The sequence below is a fragment of the Sapajus apella genome, unplaced genomic scaffold, assembly GCF_009761245.1.
Source record: "Sapajus apella isolate SASKATOON/1434 unplaced genomic scaffold, GSC_monkey_1.0 scaffold31, whole genome shotgun sequence".
NCBI lineage: Eukaryota > Metazoa > Chordata > Mammalia > Primates > Cebidae > Sapajus > Sapajus apella.
This window is the reverse complement of record NW_022436971.1, coordinates 14,436,194-14,457,156: the sequence shown is the minus strand read 5'-3', so window position 1 is coordinate 14,457,156 and position 20,963 is coordinate 14,436,194. Positions and strand designations below refer to the sequence as shown.

At 49.4% G+C, this 20,963-nt stretch overlaps 1 protein-coding gene across 3 annotated transcripts; it reads left to right on the top strand.

Annotated features, from left to right (window-relative positions):
- Positions 1-1,013: 1,013 nt before the first annotated feature.
- Positions 1,014-20,383, top strand: SLC66A3 (solute carrier family 66 member 3). Of its 3 annotated transcripts, XR_004273715.1 has the most exons (8): positions 1,014-1,321; positions 6,042-6,124; positions 6,203-6,272; positions 10,241-10,298; positions 14,382-14,502; positions 17,188-17,229; positions 19,560-19,728; positions 19,848-20,383. XR_004273715.1 is itself a non-coding variant. In XM_032294125.1 (7 exons), the coding sequence occupies exons 1-7, from the start codon at positions 1,179-1,181 to the stop codon at positions 19,649-19,651; spliced, it is 609 nt and encodes a 202-aa protein (XP_032150016.1). In that variant the 5' UTR covers positions 1,014-1,178; the 3' UTR covers positions 19,652-20,383. The 3 variants fall into 3 exon arrangements, 2 of the variants coding, with proteins under 2 accessions (XP_032150016.1, XP_032150017.1); XM_032294125.1 differs by having other exon boundaries at positions 19,560-20,383; XM_032294126.1 differs by lacking the exons at positions 19,560-19,728; positions 19,848-20,383 and adding an exon at positions 17,922-18,529.
- Positions 20,384-20,963: the final 580 nt, after the last annotated feature.

Here is a 20,963-nt window from a genome sequence, read left to right as displayed (position 1 = left end):
GAGTTTCGCTCTTGTTACCCAGGCTGGAGTGCAATGGCGCGATCTCGGCTCACCGCAACCTCCGCCTCCCGGGTTCAGGCAATTCTCCTGCCTCAGCCTCCTGAGTAGCTGAGATTACAGTCACGCGCCACCATGCCCAGCTAATTTTTTGTATTTTTAGTAGAGACAGGGTTTCACCATGTTGACCAGGATGGTCTCGATCTCTTGACCTTGTGATCCACCCGCCTTGGCCTCCCACAGTGCTGGGATTACAGGCTTGAGCCACCGCTCCCGGCCCAAGTTACTTTCTTTTATCAGGATAAATCCCTAAGAAACAGTTTCACTGTGAAGTGCTCAAATGCAAGGCTTCTGGGAGCCCCTCCGGTCCAGGGCTCACGCCCTCAGAAGGGAAGCCTTCTGTCCCAGGCTGCAGACAGGCCAGGCGCTCTGAAACTGCACGAATGGGGCCACCCGGGAGCTCTGGTCCCGTCGAGCCTCTCCGGCCCAGGTCCCCGCCTGTAAAACCCGGAGGGTGCACTCAGACCTTAGGCGGGCGTTCAGTGCCCTGCAAACTTTAATTCCTGATATGCTTAGTGAGAGAAACTAAAACATTTGTAGGAGCGAAAAATCCCGACAGAATGGCCCATCCCCCTGTGGGCTGTCTGTTTGCCTCTCTGCCCACCCTATCCGTGGGAAAGCGGGGCTGCCAGGGCGGCTCCCGGCAGCATCTAAATTCTCAGATCGCAGGAACGCGGAAAAGCAAAGCAGCGGCTGGCGGAGCCCGCAGGCCAAGGTGGGGCTGCGGCCCGGGGGCGGGGCGAGGTTGGTCAGGGGGCGGGGCGAGGAGGGGTGGGGCGGGGCGAGGCTGGCCAGGGGGCGGAGCGAGGAGGGTCTGGGCGGAGTAGGTTGGCCGGAGGACTGGGCTAGGTGAAGTCAACCGGAAGGGGCGAGCCCGGACGGGTTGGGAGAGGCGGCCCAGGGGGCGGGGTGAGTCTAGGGGAGGGTCGGGGCTAGGCGGGCCCGGAGGTGAGGGAAGCCGGGGCCGAAGCGAGGCGGTCCCTGGGCACGGCGGGGCGGGGCTGGCCTGGCCGGGCGGTCCCCGGCGGGTCCCTGGAAGGCGGAAGGCTGAGGCAGAGCCGTGCCGCCGGGGCTGAGCGGTGGCTTCCCGCTCCGGCGCCCCCGTGCCCGCGCCCGGCGCGATGGAGGCGGCGCTGCTGGGGCTGTGCAACTGGAGCACGCTGGGCGTGTGCGCCGCGCTGAAGCTGCCGCAGATCTCCGCGGTGCTGGCGGCGCGCAGCGCGCGGGGCCTCAGCCTCCCGAGTTTACTTCTGGAGCTGGCGGGGTAAGGCCCGGGGCGGCCGAGGCTGCCTCCTTCCCCCTCGCACTGCCGCCTGCTGGGAGCCCGGGAGAGCCTCGGCTTGAAGTAGGGCGGGGACGCGCGGGCGTGGCAGCCGGGCGGCCGAGGGTGAACCAGGGAGCCTGTGGGCTCGGGGTGCGCCTTCCAGGCCGCCCGCGGTCATCGTTTCTCACCAAGACCCTCGTGGCACGGATTGACTGCGCATGCCCATTTTACAGATGAGAAAACAGACCCAGCAGAGGCCGCCCTCGGTCCGGTAGTGACAAAACCTGCCGGCCCTGAGCGAGGCCATTTGCACCTCCAGGCTGTCATATTTATTGTCCCTAAGCTCACCACGCTCCGTCAGCCTCTTTCTCGGGCCTCAGTTTCCTCACCTGTGAAATAAGGGGTTGAACTAAGAATGGATGAATCTTCTCTCCCAGTGGTTGGTGGGGAATCTTCCTGGCTATTTGATGAGATTCCTTGGGAGTGGGTCTTAAGACAACTGCATTTCTTGTAGAAAGACCTTTCATTACTCATCTGTAAGGGTGTTGCAGAGTCCCTGCAGCTGGGAATGGGTGACGGAGAGGTCAGTAAGTCCTTGATTCTCAGGCAGCTTCTAAGGCCTTCCTATTCAAAGTATTCCGCATGTGAGAGCACCAGACTTTTGGGGTATCATTTTCTGAGACCCAACAATAGGAAAACACATACCTGAAACTAGTGGTCTTGCCCCTTCCCCCTGGCCAAGCCTGGCTCTCGACTTTGCTCCCCACCATCACTCAGCGGGTCCAAAGGCTGGTCCTCCACACACAAGCCTTCCTGGAGCGGGGGTGGGCGGGGTGGTGGTGTCCGGGAATACAGGATGGGAAGAAGCCAAGTGGTGCGGGACAGAAAGAGAAGACCTCAGAGGTGGGAGGGTGAGGGGTCCCACCCAAGCTCTGGAGCCCACGCGGGCCCGATGGAGCTGGTCCCTGGGCACAGTCGTCCAATGCAGGGTCTTGAGGGGAAACTTTTGGGAAAGGCTTGCAGTGCGAGGGGCTGTGACACCTCCCAGGCTTGTGAGTGACTTTACCCTGCAGGAAGAGGGTAGAGGGGGTGTCCCAGGCTGGATGGCAGGGTTCAGAGGCACCCAGGGGATGGGGGCAGTATGTGTTTCAAGTTGGTGCCACCACCAGGCTGGGAGCAGAGAGGCCGGAGGGATGAGGTTGTGGCAAAGGACACAGACTGGAAGTGGCCTCTGTGACCACTCAGGTAGGAGAGGGGTCAAGGGCATGAAAGCCAGGAGTGGGTTTTGGCCTCAGCCCCTTGCTAGGTCCCTGACCTGGGGAAGCTGAAGCTGGACCCACGAAGGGAAAGAAGCCAGCCAGCCTATAGAGTCCCTCCTGCCATGGGCTCCTGGGCCTGCTTTTCTACCACCTTTGCACCACTGCTTGAAAAATGCAAACCCTCAGAGGGGACACGCAGGTGAGGGCTCATATTAGATCTGCCAGCTGTCACCTCTCAGCTCACCTTGGTGAAAGCCCAACCTCTGGCAGTGGACAGGTCTCCCTGGGCAGGGGAGCCCAAGGTGGGGGTGGGGTAGTGGCTTGCTGCCATCCCTCCCGGCCTGTCTGAGGGGCTTGCTGTTGATCACGAGCAGGGAAAGGGGGCTCTGTCAGGGCTGGTGCACCAGCTCTGCAGCCCTCAAGCCAGGGCCAGGCACACTTCTGTGAACGGGCTTGGCTGTGCAGGGCGAGCCGCAGTGTCAGCCTCTCCCGGAAGGCCGGCTGGAAGGGATCAGGGCTCCACCCTTGCTGAGTGCCAATAGATTTGGTATCCACACCACCAGCATGTGATTCTAATGGTTGTCATTGCCTGAGCATTCTGCGTGTTGACTCTGTGCATTGTATAAACTATCATGAATTATAGTTTCATTTAATCCTCACAGCGGCCTTAGGAGGTTGTTTTTGTCCCCAGACGACGGGAGCCCGAGTTAGGGTGGTAAGGAGCCTGTGGCAGCAGCAGGCTGGGCAGCCCAGCAGGGTCCTGGCCCTCCAGTCTCCCTGCCTGCCTCCCTCATGCCCTTCCCAGCCTTGCCTGGGAAGCCTGCCTGGGGCTGGGGTGGTTAAGGGGCTGGCCCCATTCCCCAGGGAACCAGGCCTGCCAGCCAAGCCCCGGGCCCCTGACCAGACAGAGGCAGCCACGAGAGTTAGAGCATTAGAGCGAAGGAAGCCCAGGCTGTCACAGTCAGCTGCCTGGAGGGCACGGGCCCTCTTGGGGCTCCATTTGAGCAAACTAAGAGCCTGTTTTTGAGAGCATTGAGTCCATTGGAGCTTTTTAGTGTGGCTTGGTGTCAAGGGCAGGAGCCTTTGCCCAGGGACCTGCCCCTGCCACCTAGGAGCAATTCTTATGGCTGGGCCTTCCGCTCCCCTGGTTCCCAACCTTCCCGCTTCTCAGCCTTGCTGGTGGCCTCCTGCCCTGCCTCCAGGGCTCTGCTGGGCTCTGCTTCCCATTGCTCTCTGCTTCCCTCTGCTCTCTGCAGCCTGGAGCGTCCTGGAGGACAGGACCCATCGAACCTGTCCTTTCTGCAGCCTTCCATGGACAGTGGCCTTCCCCCCCGGCAGCCCCTTAGGCTATAGGAGCCTTGGCCTCTGGGTAGGGTGCCTTTGGACCCCACCCCTTGCTCCAGGTCACTTGCTCCCCAGCGTGGGTGAGGTATATTTTGTTTAACCCTCTAGCAGGTGTTGAGGGAGGAAACTCCAGTGGAGCAGATGGGAATGGAAGCAAATGGGGCTGTGTCAGATGCCCAGCTAGCATGATTTTATTATGATGAGCATTTTAGCGATTACTTATTAATTAAAAGAAACTTTAAAGGGCCAGGCATGGTGACTCATGCCTGTAATCCCAGCACTTTGGGAGGTCGAGGCGGGCAGATCACCTGAGGTCAGGAGTTCAAGACCAGCCTGGCTAACATGGTGAAACCCCATCTCTACTAAAAATACAAAAATTAGCCAGGCGTGGTGGCGCACACCTGTAGTCTCAGCTACTCGGGAGGCTGAGGCAGGAGAATCAATTGAAGCTGGGAGGCAGAGGTTGCAGTGAGCTGAAATTACCCCACTGCACTCCAGCCTGGGCGACAGAGCAAGAGTCCATCTAAAAAAAAAATTAAAAACTAAAGACACTGCCCACACTTCCCCAGGCTGCAGGGGCAGCGGGGAGTTTGAGTCCCAGGGAAAGCAGGGAACAGAGGACAGAGCCTGCAGGGGCAGTGACGGCTGCATCTAGGTCGGCGTTAGGAAGTCCAGGCTCTTCATCTCGTATGTTCTTGATGTCTTTGGCCTCCATTTCCCCAAGTGGTCTGTGAGATGTGGAAGCCAGCATGGATGACCCCTGGAGGTGAGAACGGGCTCTGACATTCCCAGATTCTCATTCCTGGCCTGCGGACTGTGGCTGCATCCTAGGGGTGGGCACACAGTTCAGTGGTGAAGACCCCCATAGCCTTTGTTCTGGCGCTTTCCTTCTGCACCCCACGGCTGGGGTGCAGCCTCCCTCTCTGCTAGTCCCCCTGGGCTTACTCTCACAGGGGAACAGAGGGCTGCTTAGGAGGCTGGCAGGAGGGGAGTCCCTGCAGCCCGGCTGGGCTGGGCAGAGGTGCTGCTTGTCCCTGAAGCTGGGAGGTGGCCCAGCTGCAAAGCAGCCAGGGGTGGGAACACTGCTGGGCATGCTGGGGGCCTCTAATTGAGGACCAGGCCTGCGGGAGGCCCTCGTGCTCAAGGCAACACTGGGCTCTGGCCTCCCGTCCTATGTCCTATGACCTCCTCCAACTCTGCTCCCTGCTAAGTTGTGCACTGTCAGAAACAGGCCAGGGAGGCATAGACTGTGAATGGGGCTTTTCCAGGTTCCTTCCCAGCTTAGCAGATCCGGAGACCCAGGGCCCCCTTTCCTGTGCATTGAAGTCTCATGGCTCCAGCTCCCTTTTCTTCCTTTCCCGAGTGGTCTGAACACACAGGTGAGAGGCAGGGTGTTGGGACAAGCAGGCAGGCCTAGACGACTATGGGGATTCCGGTCCTGAGGGAGGAGACGGCTGGGTGTGAGCCAGGGAGGCAGGAAGCTCTGCCTTTTCTTCTGAGAAGGTGGGACCCTTGGGACTTCCCAGCATCCACACAGAGCTGGAGTCTTCTTAGAGACATTGAGGGTGGTTCTTAATGCTTTTCCACACTGCGCTCTCAACAGGGCAGCTCTTCTGGAAGGCAACTGGAGTATCCATGTGCTGTTCTCTTAAAACATGTCCACAGACTCCTGTCCAGGGATAGCTGCAGCCCCTCGGATCCTCACGCCTCTCAGCTTCTCAGGGTGGAGGGCAGATGTGTGCAGCAGCTGAGGGGCAGCTGCCGGGGTCAGTGAGCACCCAGCGTGGCAGGCAGGCCAGCAAGTGTGGGCCTAGAAGGCCCAGTCTCATATTCCCTGCTCAGGGATTTGCCTTCTGTAAAAATCCTTTGTAAGAGACCATCTCAAGGCACTGGACAGACAGTGGCCCGGTACCCGGTAAGTTCTGGATGCTCCAAAAATTGTATAGATGATTCAACTGAATTCTGTCTATTTTGTTCTAAACTGCCTTCTTTAACACCGGGGAGTCCACACCACCACTGCGAGGATTCAGCAAACTGACCTGTGTTCTGGGTGCCTGCCAGGCCCCAACGGCTGCATTTTGGGGCAGCCGTGTGGACCTGTGCCCTCCTCTCTCCAGGTTCCTGGTGTTTCTCCGCTACCAGTGTTACTATGGGTATCCGCCACTGACCTACCTGGAGTACCCCATCCTCATCGCACAAGGTAACAGCCCCTTCCCTGTCCGATGGGCTGCTGCGGGTCTCCCCTGCCTCCCTCACTCGGAGCCTCTCTCTCTCTCAGATGTCATCCTCCTGCTCTGTATCTTTCATTTTAACGGGAACGTGAAGCAGGCCACGCCCTACGTCGCCGTGTATCCTTTCTGAATCTGAACCAAAAGTGAGAACGAGGTTATTTGCAAATAGTGTGTACTATCAAGTGGGCTCCTTTACCAGATGAATATTTTTTGATTAAACTAAAAAAAAAAAAAAAAATCCCAAATGCAAATGTGTCCACGCACACTAGAGATGCCCTCAGTAGAGCCCCTGCTGCCCCTCCAAGATCAGCATGCCCTGGGCAGTGCCAGCAGGCCCGGTGGAAGGCAGCCTGGATCTCCCTGCTGGGTGTGCAGAATGGTAGAGTCCATTCCTGCTAAGTGCGGTCAGAATGGTAGAGTCCATCCCTGCTAAGAGCAGCATTGTCCAGCTGCGTAAGTTCATCTGAGACGTTTCTTCCTGCCCTGATAATGTCCCCCAAGGATGGGAAGCAATAATAATGAGAGTGTCTGGTGCTTCTCAAGATGTTAGCTTAGAGGCTGAGCCTGGAGGTCTGAGCGGCGGTCGGTGGAAGCCGGGTCAGCTGACACGTGTGTCCACTCAGTGGCATTTCCTGGCTTCATTTCAGTTCTCTTTGTAAAGACTCACTAGTTGAACATCACACTCCTTAAAAAGCCAGGAGAAGTGGTTTTTTTTTTTTTTTTTCCAGATGGTCTCACTTTGTGGCCCAGGCTGGATTGCAGTGGTGCCATCAAAGCTCACTGCAGCCTTGACCTCCTTGGTCAAGCTTGATTGCCTTGATCAAGCAATCCTCCTGCCTCAGCCTCCCGAGTAGCTTGGACTATCAGAGTGTGCCACCATGCCCAGTTAGTTTTAAACATTTTTTGTAGATATGAGGTCTCACTATGCCAGGCTGTAAGATGTTTTAACCTTTTTTTTTTTTTTTTTTGAGACGGAGTTTTGCTCTTGGCTGGAGTGCAGTGGCGTGATCTCAGTTCACCACAACCTCTGCCGCCTTGGGTTCAAGTGATTATCCTGCCTCAGCCTCCTGAGTAGCTGGGATTACAGGCATGCACTACCACACCCAGCTAATTTTTATATTTTTAGTAGGGATGGGGTTTCTCCATGTTGGTCAGGCTGGTCTTGAACTCCCCACCTCAAATGGTCTTCCTGCCTAGGCCTCCCAAAGTGCTGGGATTACAGGCATGAACGGCCGCTCCCGGCCCAACAAAGCGTTTTGAATGGCAGTAGCTGTCAGCCTGTCCTGCCACATCCATGAAATGGCTTGAGCTGTTTCTTCCCATGCCTTCTTCAGAGTGGAGGACGGAGGGCAGAGCCAGGCCTGTGGCCCAAGTGACCTCAGTGCAGGCCATGAGAATGTGGGTGTGGTGTGAGGGGAACACCTGGGCTGGAGTCAGGCGGGACAGGTCCCCACCACGTCAGGGGTGGCTTCAGCATATGCCACAAACTCTACGCTGCATTTCCCCCATCTGTGGCATGGGAACCTAATGCCTACATTTTAGGGACGTTGTGAGAGCTAGAAGTACCAGGAACACAGTCAAGCTGAGGAATGACAGGGTCATGGTGGTGATTTACCAGAAGGGGAGCTCTGCAGCCTTTGTCTCTGGAGGGGGCTGGGTTCCGGCTGAGTCCTGACCCTCTGCTGTTTCCCCGAGTGGTAAGTTCTGCTGCCTCAGTTTCTCTCTGCAGAAAGAGGGATTGCATAGCTATACTGCACCTCAACACTTCACCATTGGTGCCAGCTGGTTAAAGGTTTTGGTAAACAGTGCTTTGAAGATGGAAAGCATGATACGATTTACTTTTGAAATAAAATGCCACAGCTTTGTGCAAATGGCGAGACTGCAGATTAGAAAATGTGGGCGCTGGTGGCACCGGGAGATGATCACGTAGCTGGATGCCGATGGCGATTCTGTAATATCAGCAAGATGCTTATAATCTCCCATTGGATGTGATTTACAGAGAGCAAAAGAATTGGGTTGCCATATTAATGAATACTTTTAAATATAAGTGTGTCACCAATATTGCATGGAATATACGTTTACTGAAAATTGTTGGCCAGATGCAATGGCTCATGCCTATAATCCCGCGTGTTGGGTGGTTGAAATGGGAGGATCGTTCGAGGCCAGGAGTTTGAGACTAGCGTGGGTAATGTAGTGGAATTCCCCAGTGCTACAAAAAAAAGAAGGAAAGAAACTGAGCCAAGCATGGTGCCTCACACCTGTCATCCCGGCTACTTGGAAAAAGTCATTTGTTTTCCACCTGAAATTCAGATTTAACTGGGTGTCCTGTATTTTTTATTTGTGAAAACTGGCAACCCTACAAATAAATTGTCTGTAGGATCTCAGGGGCTCCTACTATTGGTCAAATTTTATAAAATGTATATTCAGAATACACAGAATGAGGTGGGATAGAACAGAATTGGTTGGGGGAGGAATCACAAAAGTTAGTTTTAAAAATCGTGTTAGTGGCTGTGCACAGTGGTTCATGCCTGTAATCCCAGCACTTTGGGAGGCCTAGGCGGGTGGATCTTCTGAGGTCGGGAGTTCGAGACCAGCCTGACCAACATGGAGAAACCCTGTCTCTACTAAAAATGCAAAAATTAGCTGGGTGTGGTGGCGCATACCTGTAATCCCAGCCACTTGGAAGGCTGAGGCAGGAGAATTGCTTGAACCCAGGAGGCGGAGGTTGCCGTGAGCTGACGTGGCACCATTGCACTCTAGCCTGGGCAATAAGAGCGAAACTCCATCTCAAAAAAAAAATTGAGTTAGTGTTTTAAAAACAGGATTCCATCCAGCTAGCTTCAAACTATCTTCTGGTGTTGAGCAGGCTGTGAGTATTGAGTTCCATGAACTTTTAGCACAGGGCATTGTCTGTTTCAATATCTTTATTTAATTACTGTTTTAAATGATAATAACAGCAGTCTCTGTAGACATTTGAGAGGTAGATACGGTAAGGAATGTTGACTTCATTTTACAGATAAAAAATCAAAGTGGAAAGATGGCAAGTGACTTGCCCAAGGACACTCCAGAGACTCCTGGTCATCCCCATCCGGCCCCGGCTGTCTCCTGGCTGCTTGTTCGGCTCCCTAGCTGTGCTCTGTTTCTGTGGCATCACAGAGCTCCGGGCACATCCTGACTCCTGACTTTGCCCACACCAGCTATATCATCTTTACAACGGAGTTAGTGGGAAAAGTGGAAATCAGTAAACAGAAATTCACATCACACAAATTTTGCAGAACATTCCTGCTTTATAATGTTGGACTTCTCTTTTTATTTATTTATCTATTTATTTGAGATGAAGTTTCACTCTTGTTTCCCAGGCTGGAGTGCAGTGGCGCGATCTCGGCTCACCGCAACCTCTGCCTCCCAGAATCAAGCGATTCTCCTGCCTCAACCTCCCCAGTCGCTGGGATTACAGGTGCCCACCACCATGCCCAGCTAATTTTTGTATTTTTAGTAGAGATGGTGTTTCACCATGTTGGCTAGGTTGGTCTTGATCTCTTGACCTTGTTATCCACCTGCCTTGGCCTCCCAAAGTGCTGGGATTACAGGTGTGAGCCACCGCATCTGGCCCAACTTCTAAGTGCTTAGCTTTTTTTTTTTTTTTTTTGGGACGGGGTTTCACCATGTTGGTCAGGCTGATCTTGAACTCCCGACCTCAGGTGATCTGCCCGCTTTGGCCTCCAAAGTGCTTGGATTACAGGCGTGAGCCACGACGCCCGGCCTTAAGTGCTTAGCTTTTAACCATAAATCGGAGATGTCCGCATGATCAGGAATTCAGTGGGCAGTGAAAACCACTAGGAATGTCCCAATCCTAGGAAGCAGTCCATGAGCATGGGTGTCTTGCTTTCGTTCTTTTGAACTCTGAGCAGGTGTTCACTTACAACTCTTTTTGTCCCTCCAAATCTGGCAGGTTCTGGCGGTGCGTCCCCTGCTCCCCTCTGGCTTCCGTGTGTGGCTCTCTGTGGTCTTGGTGTGTGTCCCTGAGATGGGAGGGTGGCGGGGATGTTGGCCACCCACTGCTGTGTCCCTTAGCACTTGGTAAGATTGGGGTCTTCTTGGTTCGTCCTCGCCCTGCAGAAGTGGATCATAGACCTGGCCATGGTAAGGATTGTGCTTAAAAAGAAAGGAGGGGGAATAAGCTACCTTGGAGAGAACTTGATCGATGAAATGTTTAACCTGCTAATTTTTCAGCCATGCTGGGGGATAATGGGAATGAAAGTGAAGTGCTGTCCAAATATTAAAAGACATTCTTCTTATTTAAATGCTGGACAAAACAATGTTTAACTTCCTTTTGTTGGGCCATAGAGAACCAGATTGGAGAGGTGGCTAATAATTTACCTATTTATTTATTTATTATTTTATTTTATTTTATATTTTGTTGAGACGGAGTCTTGCTCTTGTTGCCCAGGCTGGAGAGCAGTGTCGCAATCTCAGCTCCCCGCAACCTCCGTCTCCTGGGTTCTGTCAAGCAATTCTCCTGCTTCAGACTCCTGAGTAGCTAGGATTACAGGCATGCACCACCATGCCTGGCTAATTTTGTATTTTTAGTAGAGACAGGGTTTCTCCATGTTGGTCAGGCTGGTCTCGAACTCCCAACTTCAGGTGATCTGCCCTACTCAGCCTCCCAAAGTGCTGTGAATACAGGTGTGAACCACTGCACCTGGCCTTATTTATTTATTTTTGAGACAGAGTCTTGCTCTGTTGCCCAGGCTGGAGTGCAGTGGCACAATCTTGGCTCACTGCAGCCTCTGCCTCCTGTATTCAAGTGATTCCCCTGCCTCAGCCTCCTGAGTAGCAAGGATTACAAGCATGTGCCACCACCATGCCCAGCTAATTTTTGTATTTTTAGTAGAGATAGGGTTTTGCCATGTTGGTCAGGCTGGTCTCAAACTCCTGACCTCAGGTGATCCACCTGCCCGAACCTCCCAAAGTGCTGAGATTCCAGGTGTGAGCCACAGCACCTGGCTGCTAACAGTTTTAAAATGAAGAATTAAACATCAGTTAAAGAGCTTCTTCTTAGGTTCTTAATTGCATGTTGGCCTTGTCCGGGAGGAGGGCTAATTATTTTTTCATACTTCAGCCAGAAATTTCCAAGGGGTTCTGAGGGTGGTTCAGGATGTGTTTAACCACAGATCTCTCCAAGGTGACAGAAGTGAACATTTCCACCCAACCAGAAAAGGAGGAGGAGAACTAACTGGTGGTCACAGGGCTCTGCCTGCCACACCCAGACTCATGAATTTCTTTCCCTTTTCCCCCAGTATCTTGTCTGTGATCCTGTCTTGGAAAGTGGAGTAGATTCTTTGTTACATTTCAACCCTGTGATTTTGGAGAGCACATAAGGGTTGCCAGATTAACAAGGAACACTTTTTCAGTACAAGTATGTCCACAATATTGCATGGTGCCAGGCATAGTGGCTCACATACCTTGGGAGGCTGAGGCAGGCGGAGCACCTGAGGCCAGGAGTTCAAGACCAGCCTGGCCAATATGGTGAAACCCCATTCTCTACCAAAAGAAAATACAAAATTAGCTGGGCATGGTAGCGGGCACCTGTAATCCCACCTACTTGGGAGGTTTGGGCAGGAGAATCACTTGAACCCAGGAGGTGGAGGTTGCAGTGAGCCGAGATCACCCCACTGCACTCTAGCCTGGGTGACAGAGCAAGACTCCATCTCAAAAAACAAATAAACAAACAAACAAAATATTGCATGGGACATACTTGTACTAAAACATTATTTGTTGTTTATGTGAAATTCAAATTTAACTAGGCGTCCTGTATTTTTATTTGCCAAATCTCACAACCCTGTAAATGAGCCATCTCTATGTTCTCAGTAGCTCCTATTCCTGATTGAGTTGGGGTGGTTCTAGTTTGGGGGTGATTAGCTCTGCTATAGCACCTGTGAACCTTCACCCCTCAGGAACCATCCTTCCAGCAATGTTGAGGTATAGGCTTGTCAAGAATGGCCGGGCATGGTGGCTCACGCCTGTGATCCCAGCACTTCGGGAGGCCGAGGCAGGCAGATCACCTGAGTTCCGGAATTTGAGACCAGCCTGGCTAACATGGTGAGACCCTGTCTCTACTAAAAATACAAAAATTAGCCAGGTGTGGTGGCGCATGCCTGTAGTCCCAGCTACTTGGGAGGCTGAGGCAGGAGAATCACTTGAACCTGCAGGTGGAGGTTGCAGTAAGTCAAGATCACACCATTGCGCTCCAGCCTGGGTGACACAGTAAAACTATGTCTCAAAAGCAAAACGAGAAAGAGAATGAAGTTCAGGGGTCAAGGGCAACAACAGCTTTTTGGTGTTTCTTCTGTGTCCTTGGCAGTAGTAGTCTATTCTAACCACACATTGATGATATATTATTTCATGAAGTATAATTTTGATTCTTTCCTTTATCATGCAAGTCTGAACACAAGCTTGGCACTGTGTCTGCCCATAGCCCTCCTTCACTGACTCAGTGAGTGTTCTTTGCACACCGGCTCTGAGGTGCCAGGGCCCGGGGCACAAGGTGGCCCAGATAGGAGGGGCACAGAGCCCCAGTGCAGGAGAACAAGCCAGGCCTTCAGAGCTCACACATTGTAGCAAACCCCCAGAATCCTAGAGAGAGTGGGTGCTGCTTGAATCAGTGGAAATCCTCCATTGTAGAATGTTCTGTGTTTTTGCTTTCAAATGCAGGTACCCAAGATCGTGTCCCCAGAAGTCCCAAAGTGTGCTTTCATGGTTAAATTGGTAATTCATATACTCATGGTTTATTCACAAAAAAAGATTAAAGTACTTAAAAATGATCTCCAGAGCAGTGAAGCATCCCCTCTCTTTCCCAATCCTGTTCCTATAGTTGACTCTGTTTTACAGAAAATCCTAATCGTTCCCAGTTTAATTGATGTGATAAGTCATTCCAGGGCTCAGTTAGGGCCCAAACCAACACAACTTCAGGACTGGAAATGTGGCTTTGCTCCTGAAAGATGAATCTGGTAGAAGATCTAGGAGGCAAGCTCGTGTGCAGCACAAGCATGTCGTGATGTGGTCTAGGGCCCTGATGTGTGTGAACAAAGCCGACTTCCCCTGCTCTCCCATCCCCACACCGACTCCTTGCCGCCCCAGCAAGCTGGTGTCCTGGTAAATTCTCTGGTGCGAGTCTTCCCCTGCAGTCCTCACTCCTCTGCCCTGCCCATGTCTCCCTGCCAGGGGTCGGCCATCCTCCAAGCCATCTGCTCCCAGGGTGACCTTAATCCTGCCACAGGCCTGACCACAGGTCCCTGGTCATCTCCTTTGTCCCCTGCCATTCCCGTCTGCATAATTCCCTCCTCCCTTTTTTTTATTTAGAGACAGAGTCTCACCCTGTTGCCCAGGCTGGAGTGCAGTGGTGTGATCTCAGCTGACTGCAGCGTCTGTCTTCTGGGTTCAAATGATTCTTCTGCCTCAGCCTCCTGAGTAGCTGGGGCCACAGGTGCATGCCACCATGCCTGGCTACTTTTTGTATTTTTTGTAGAGATGGGGCCTTACCATGTTGGCCAGGCTGGTTTTGAACTCCTGGCCTCAAGTGATCCTCCTGCCTTGGCCTCCCAAAGTGTTAGGATTACAGTCATGAGCCCGGCCTCAGTTACTTTTTATCGGAGATGTGGGTAGATGAAGCTCTGTGGCCATGCATTGATTCTTTCTCATTCCTAACTTCAAACTAGCCCTAGGTGTTAGTTACCCAATGCACGGTGGAATCCATGAGTTATAAATCAATGTCTTAGGCTGGGTGTGGTAGCTTATGCCCGTAATCCCAGCACTTTAGGAGGCCAAGGCAGGTGGATCAGGAGGCCAGGAGTTTGAGACCAGTGTGGCCAACATAATGAAACCCTGTCTCTACAAAAAATACAAAAATTAGTTGGGCATGGCGGTGCATGCCTGTAATCCCAGCTACTCGGGAGGCTGAGACAGGAGAATTGCTGAACCTGGGAGGCTGAGGTTGCAGTGAGCTGAGATCACGCCATTGCACTCCAGCCTGGGGTGACAGAGACGCTCTCTCTAAATAAATAAGTAAATAACTCACTATTTGTACAAACTTAGGTTTCAACTTTGTACAAATCTATTATAATTTTGACCTGAAAATTTGGCTTCAAAAGTGCTTCGAGTATCTGGTGCTGTTTTGCTTGTTTAACACATAGACTTGTGACTTTCTCACATTTTATCTGCAAACAGAATTTCTGTACTTTCATCAGCGCGGCCAGTAAGTTTGCGCAGCTCCATTGTCTGTGGAAGACGAGAGACTCGGGAGCGGTGAGTGCGCTGACTTGGAGCCTCTCCTCCTACACCTGTGCAAGTAAGACCTGGATTCAGACGGTGGGGAGGCCTCGGGCAGCACGTGTCTGCCTAGTGGGGTGTTAAGTTGGTGTTGAAGTGACGTGGTCCCTGGCACTTATAGCTATTCAGCTAGAACCTCCTAAGTGTATCCATATTTACAAAGACGACTTAATGCACACTGCTCTCCATCTTCTGTAAGATCTAAGTTGCCAAGAAAAGTGAAAGCATATTTTTCTCCAAAACTCTGGCCTGATATTAATAGTTCTCTCTTCTTTGAAATTTATCAAGAGGTTGTATATTGAATGTATTAGTTTATCTTAAAAATTTGAATCTTTATGATATAACAAGTTTTAAAAGGTGAAAATCATACAGTGACTTTTGAGAATGAATAGAATGTGCAGCAGTGGAGATTTTTGGCAGTCATGTTGTTTGGTCTCAGCTTTAGGATTTTCTGTGTTCATTTGGATTCTTACAAAAACTACCTAAAATACGTATATGGTATATGTAGGTAGAAACATTTTTGTAATTCGGAGTAGCTGGGATTATAGTCATACATCATGCCTGGCTAATTTGTGTATTTTTAGTAGAGATGGGTTTTCACCATGTTGGCCAAGCTGGTCTCGAACTGCTGACCTCAAGTGATCCACCTGCCTTGGCCTCCCAAAGTACTGGAATTACAGGTGTGAGCCACTGCACCCAGCCAACTTTTTTTAGAGACGGGTTCTCACTATGTTGGCCAGGCTGGTCTCAAACTACTGGGCTCAGGTGTTCATCCCACCTCAGCCTCCCAAAGTGTTGGGATTACAGGTGTGAGCCACTGCACCTGGCTCTGTATGTCTTTTTTGGAGAATTGTCTATTCAGATCGTTTGCTCATTTTTTTTTTTTTTTGAGATGAAATCTCCCTCTGTCACTCAGGCTGCGGGACAGTGGGGTGATCTTGGCTCACTGCAACTTCCACTTCCTGAGTTCAAGTGGTTCTCCTGCCTCAGCCTCCCTGAATAGCTGGGACTACAGGCATGCATCACCATGCCTAGCTAACTTTTTTTTTTTTTGTATTTTTGGTAGAGATAAGGTTTCACCATGTTGGCCAGGCTAGTCTTTAACTCTTGACCTCAGGTTTTTTTAGATGGAGTTTTGCTCTTCTGCCTGGCTGGAGTGCAGTGGCGTAATCTTGGCTCACTGCAACCCCTGCCTTCTGGTTTCAAGTGGTTCGCCTGCCTCAGCCTCCTGAGTGGCTGGGATTACAGTCGCCTGCCACCATGCCTGGCTAATTTTTGTATTTTTTGTAGAGATGGGGTTTCACCATGCTGTGCAGGCTGGTCTCCAACTCCTGACTTCTAGTGATCCGCCCGCCTCGGCCGCCCAAAGTGCTAGGATTACAGGTGTGAGCCACCGTGCCTGGCCCTTTGCCCATCTTTTAATCAGATTATTTGTTTGAGCTTCTTACATGTTTTGGTCATTAACCCTTACCAGATGTGTGGTTATTAACAGTCTTTTAAAAAGTTTGCTTGAGAGTCCTTGTTGGCCACTTTCCTAACTGAAGTCTTCTGTCTACTTATATGATCGTTTTCTTCGATTTAAATTGATGATTTAATCAACAACTATTTATATGGAGGTGTCTGTGTGTAAAGCCTTGGTTTATCAAATGTGTCAACAAAACATTTTATAGGATTTGGTCTCTGCCCTTCAGGGGCTTGCAGTTTAGTTGGAAGATTAAGACCAAAAAACTACGATGTCAATATGTGCTGAAAGCAGAATGTGCTAGCGGAGAGAGAGGCTTTGATGGGCTGGCTCTGGGCCAGGAGAGGCACGCCTTGAGTTGCGGGCAGTGGTCTTCTCTAACTCCCAAATCGTGCTGCTCTCTGCTTTGGTATTTTGGTTTAAACTGTTACTCCAGTTTCCTAAATGTTTCCTAAGTGAAGGGCTATACCACACCAGTGAACTAAACAAAATAGTTCTAGTTAGACCCTTGGAAAAATCTTCCCCTTTTCTGGCCCTCACTTTCCTTATCTATAAAACGCAAGGATGTAATTCACTGATTTGAAAACATTGTTTTTAATTAGTGGGAGCCTTTCTTTAAAACTACCCAGACCCTCCATTTGTAAATAAGAATTGTTAGACTTGCTTTTGGAGGGTGGGGGGTTGCGGGTTAGCACAGACAGTAGAAGGGAGCTCAGCCTTTCCAGGTTTCCCCGGGCAGCGCGCATGCACTGTCAAAGTACCTTCCCTTACGAGTAGTTTTAAAACCACTGGGATGGGATGCATGGCTGTTTGTTTTGTTTTGGGATGGAGTCTGGCTCTGTCACCCAGGCTGGAGTGCATTGGTGTAATCTCAGCTCACTGTAACCTCCCAAGTAGCTGAGATTACAGGTGCCTGCCACTACACATGGCTAATTTTTGTACTTTTAGTGGATACAGGGTTTTACCATGTTGGCCAGGGTGGTCTCAAACTCCTGACCTCAGGTGATCCGGCATTTCGGGGTTTTATATAGTTATGAAATACAGCACTATTTGGTTTTCTGCACTACCAAACTTTTATCAAGAATAGTTAATATGTATTGGTAAAAAAAAAAAAAAAAGAATAAAAATAATTAGAAAATAATAGCCTCTATATATTGGGAAACTAAAAGGGAAGGACATTATTAACTAAACCCCAAAATGTCTGAGAGGCAAGTTATTTACGCTGCAAATTTTCTTTTACAGCAAGAATAATCACAACCTTAATGACCACCAATGATTTTACAAGTAAGCCAAAGATCTTCTTCTCACTTCCTTTTTGAGTTTTGTGGTACTTATGCCTCCTTCATTAGTAAACTGTCTTCAGGTTTAATGGATGGACTTGGCTCTACTGGATTATGGATTTAGAAGATGGCAACAATGTATTTCTAGTCTTACTGGTCACCATTTTTATTATTAAGCTCTCTTATAGTACAGGGAATAGAATATGCACAAGATAATAGATTCCTGTCTCCATGAAGCTTCCATTTAAGCAGTGGAATTGGACATGAGGTAATCACACAATTCCCTATTGAATTATCAGGGGCCATGTTTTGGAAGAGTAGGGCAGGATGAGCATCTAAGGAGAACCTGGCCTAGTTTGAGGGAGCTGGGCAGATTAATTTGAAGAAGAGCGATCGTAAGGATGAGAAGAGGTTTAGCCAGAAAGGTTGTGGGGGACGGGGAGGCAGGGGAGGCCAGACTCGTACAAGGAGCAGTGTGTGAAGGTCATGAGCAAAGGACAAAGGGCTAGAGTGCGGAGAGCAGGGGGACAGCGACAAGCGGGTAAGTTTCAGGAGAGGAAGGATGTGAGGCTGGCAGTGGCCCAGGTATCCAGGGCCTACAAGAACCGCCTACAAACAGCAGGAAGCCTGCGGAGGCTTTGAAGCAGGGAAGTGGTGTCACCAGTGGACTATGTTCTTGTTCTGTTTCTTTAAAAGGAAAAGCTATGATGGAAGAGGAAATACTTTGATTAACCACAAAGAATTTAGTAATTCCTTAGGCTGTTTTCAACCCCCGAATCAAGCATATATGATATATCTTTGGAAATGATTAGAACAGATGGTGTGAACTGTGAAGATCAGAAAATGTCCCCAGCACGTAGACCTTTTAAATGAGCTAATTATTATTTGAGAAATACTGCTTCAGAACAGAGATATGTTTGTCATCTCTTCCTGGAGGTTATACCTTTGCTCAGATACTTTTTGTCAGCTCTGATGGTAGGACTAAAATTGTTCTGGTCAAAGCATAAACTTTGATTAAGTGGGAAATGGGAAGGAAGACAGGCTTGGGTCTTTCCACAGGGCTTGAAGTAGCGTGGAAAGGAGAGTCAAACCACAAGTAAACAACAAAACCTATACATTAGAAATTAAGTTTAAAAGATCAAGATTGTTCTAATTGCGATTTATTTCTTACCTATGACAGCTGTTCTTGAAAGTGATCAGTATATCTGGGATAACTTTTTTGTTTTTTTGAGATGGAATCTCGCTGTTAACCAGGCCGGAGTGCAGTGGTGCGATCTCGGCTTACTGCAGCCTCTGCCTCCTGGGTTCAAGCGATTCTTTTGCCTCGCCTCCAGCGTCGCTGGGACTACAGGCATGCACTACTATGCCTGGCTAATTTTTTTATTTTTAGTAGAAACGGGGTTTCACCATGTTGACCAGGATGGTCTCGATCTCTTGACCTCGTGATCCACCCGCCTCGGCCTCCCAAAGTGCTGGGATTACAGGCTTGAGTCACCGCACCCGGCCACAAAGATATATTTTAAATCTCATTAAACCTTATTTATCAGGAGTGTATCTGTACCTTAAAGTGGAAGTTAAGTCACTGTTAAAGTTATATGTATATATATATTTTATTTTTCCACAAAGAGACACATTTTTATGGTTACTTCAATATAAAGTATGTCTTGTCATTTGGGCCAATTTTTTCAGAATTATCTTAACAGAACATATTAAACCACCTTTGCTTAACATGGAATGTTCTGAGACACCAGCACCTCAGGACTGCAAATGAGTAAAGGGATTTTTAAAAGTTAGAACCCTTGACAGGCTGGGTGCAGTGGCTCATGTCTGTAATCCCGGCACTTTGGGAGGCCAAGGTGGGTGGATCACTTGAGATCAGGAGTTTGAGACTAGCCTAGCCAACATGGTGAAACCCCATCTCTACTAAAAATACAAAAATTAGCCAGGCGTGGTGGTGGGTGCCTGTAATTCCAGTTGCCTGGGAGACTGAGACAGGAGAATCGCTTGAGCCCAGAAGGTAGAGTTTGCAGTGAGCTGAGGTCACACCACTGCACTACAGCCTGGGTGACACAGTGACAGAGCAAGACTCTATCTCTCCCCCCCCAAAAAGTCATAACCCTTCAATTGAGCACTTAAGAGGATAAATTATGATTTATGATGTCAGGGCAAGTGGCCAAAATTTGTCATTATGATAGGAAGATCATTTCCCCAGGAACCAAAATTGTTCATTTTGGGGGTTGGGGGTGAAGCTTTATTTAGGCTTATACTTAGAGCAGGAGGTAGTTTAGCTCTATATTGTGAAGGTTTTTAATATACTTTTTAAATTGATTTCAGTTCTTATACGTTTTGTGATCATGCTGGCTTTAAATATATGGGTAACAGTGACAGTACTTCGCTACCGGAAAACCGCCATGAAGGCTGAATGATGGACACATTAATTCCTTTACACTGTGGATGCCGAGTAACTGAACCAAAGGAAAAAGAAGCTCTTTGCTAAATTAGGGTCTTTTATAAATTTAGTAAATCAGTTTAGACTCTTTGAAGCCAAAGACTTTTTTAGGCTTGAAAGAGCCATTTAAGTACAACAATCCCGATTTCCCTCCTCCTTCCTCACTTCATTAGGTTATGGTAGCGCCCAGCCATCTGCAGTGTTGAGGCCGGTGACTGTTGGAAGTCATCCAGGAAGCCCATTTCAAGGCCATTTTGACTCTTACCCTTGAAGTCATGATAAAGTTCTCTACAAAGAACTTAACTACATCGATGTTTTTGGCTTTCAGAATCTTTTAGGAAATAAATCCTCTCCATGACAAAAATGAACATGAATGGAGTGGCATTTTTTCCAAGTCAGAGGTGGACACCCATAATAAATGACTAGGGTTCACTTTCTGGGACTGATGTTTAATTTTAACATAGATACAACAGGATGGCCTTGTTTTCTATATTACCATATTACACCTGCATGCGCTCTAGCAAGGATACCAAGGCAGGCATAAATGTAACTGGCTTGAGTTTGTATACCAAAATAGTCCTTCAACTTCGCACTGTGCCTTAAGTAATTCCTAACAAAAGGTATGAGGATTTGCTGTAATATCTACTGAGGAAATCCCAATAAGCTTTCTGATTCAAGTACATTGCTGCCATTTTTTTTTTTTTTTTTTTTTGGGATAAGAGTCTTGCTCTTGTTGTCCAGGTTGGAATGCAGTGGTGCGATCTTGGCTCACTGCAGCCGCCGCCTCCTGGGTTCAAGCGATTCTCCTGCCTCAGCCTCCTGAGTAGCTGGGATTACAGGTACCTGTCACCACGCCCAGCTAATTTTTGTATTTTTTGTAGAGATGGGGTTTCAACATATTGGTTAGACTGGTCTTGAACTCCTGACCTCGTGATCCGCCTGCCTTGAGCTCCCAAAGTGCTGGGATTACAGACGGTGAGCCACGGCGCTCAGCCTGATGCTGCCATTTTTTAAAGGGCCACAACCATAGAATTACCACTGTTGGAATTTGGTACAAAATAAGTTTTGTCTATTGAAAACATATACAGTAAAGGGTGTTGTTAGGTAGGTTCTGCCCAATTCTTATGGATTTTACTCACATTATGGTATTTTTTTACCCTAAACATAAGATAATTATATACTGTATTTTCTTCTAAATTAATGTTTAAAAACTCACTTTCCCCTTTTAATTGAAGACATTGTTTTGTTATATGCAGTAATGATGTTTACCAGAAATTGTTTCCTATGCA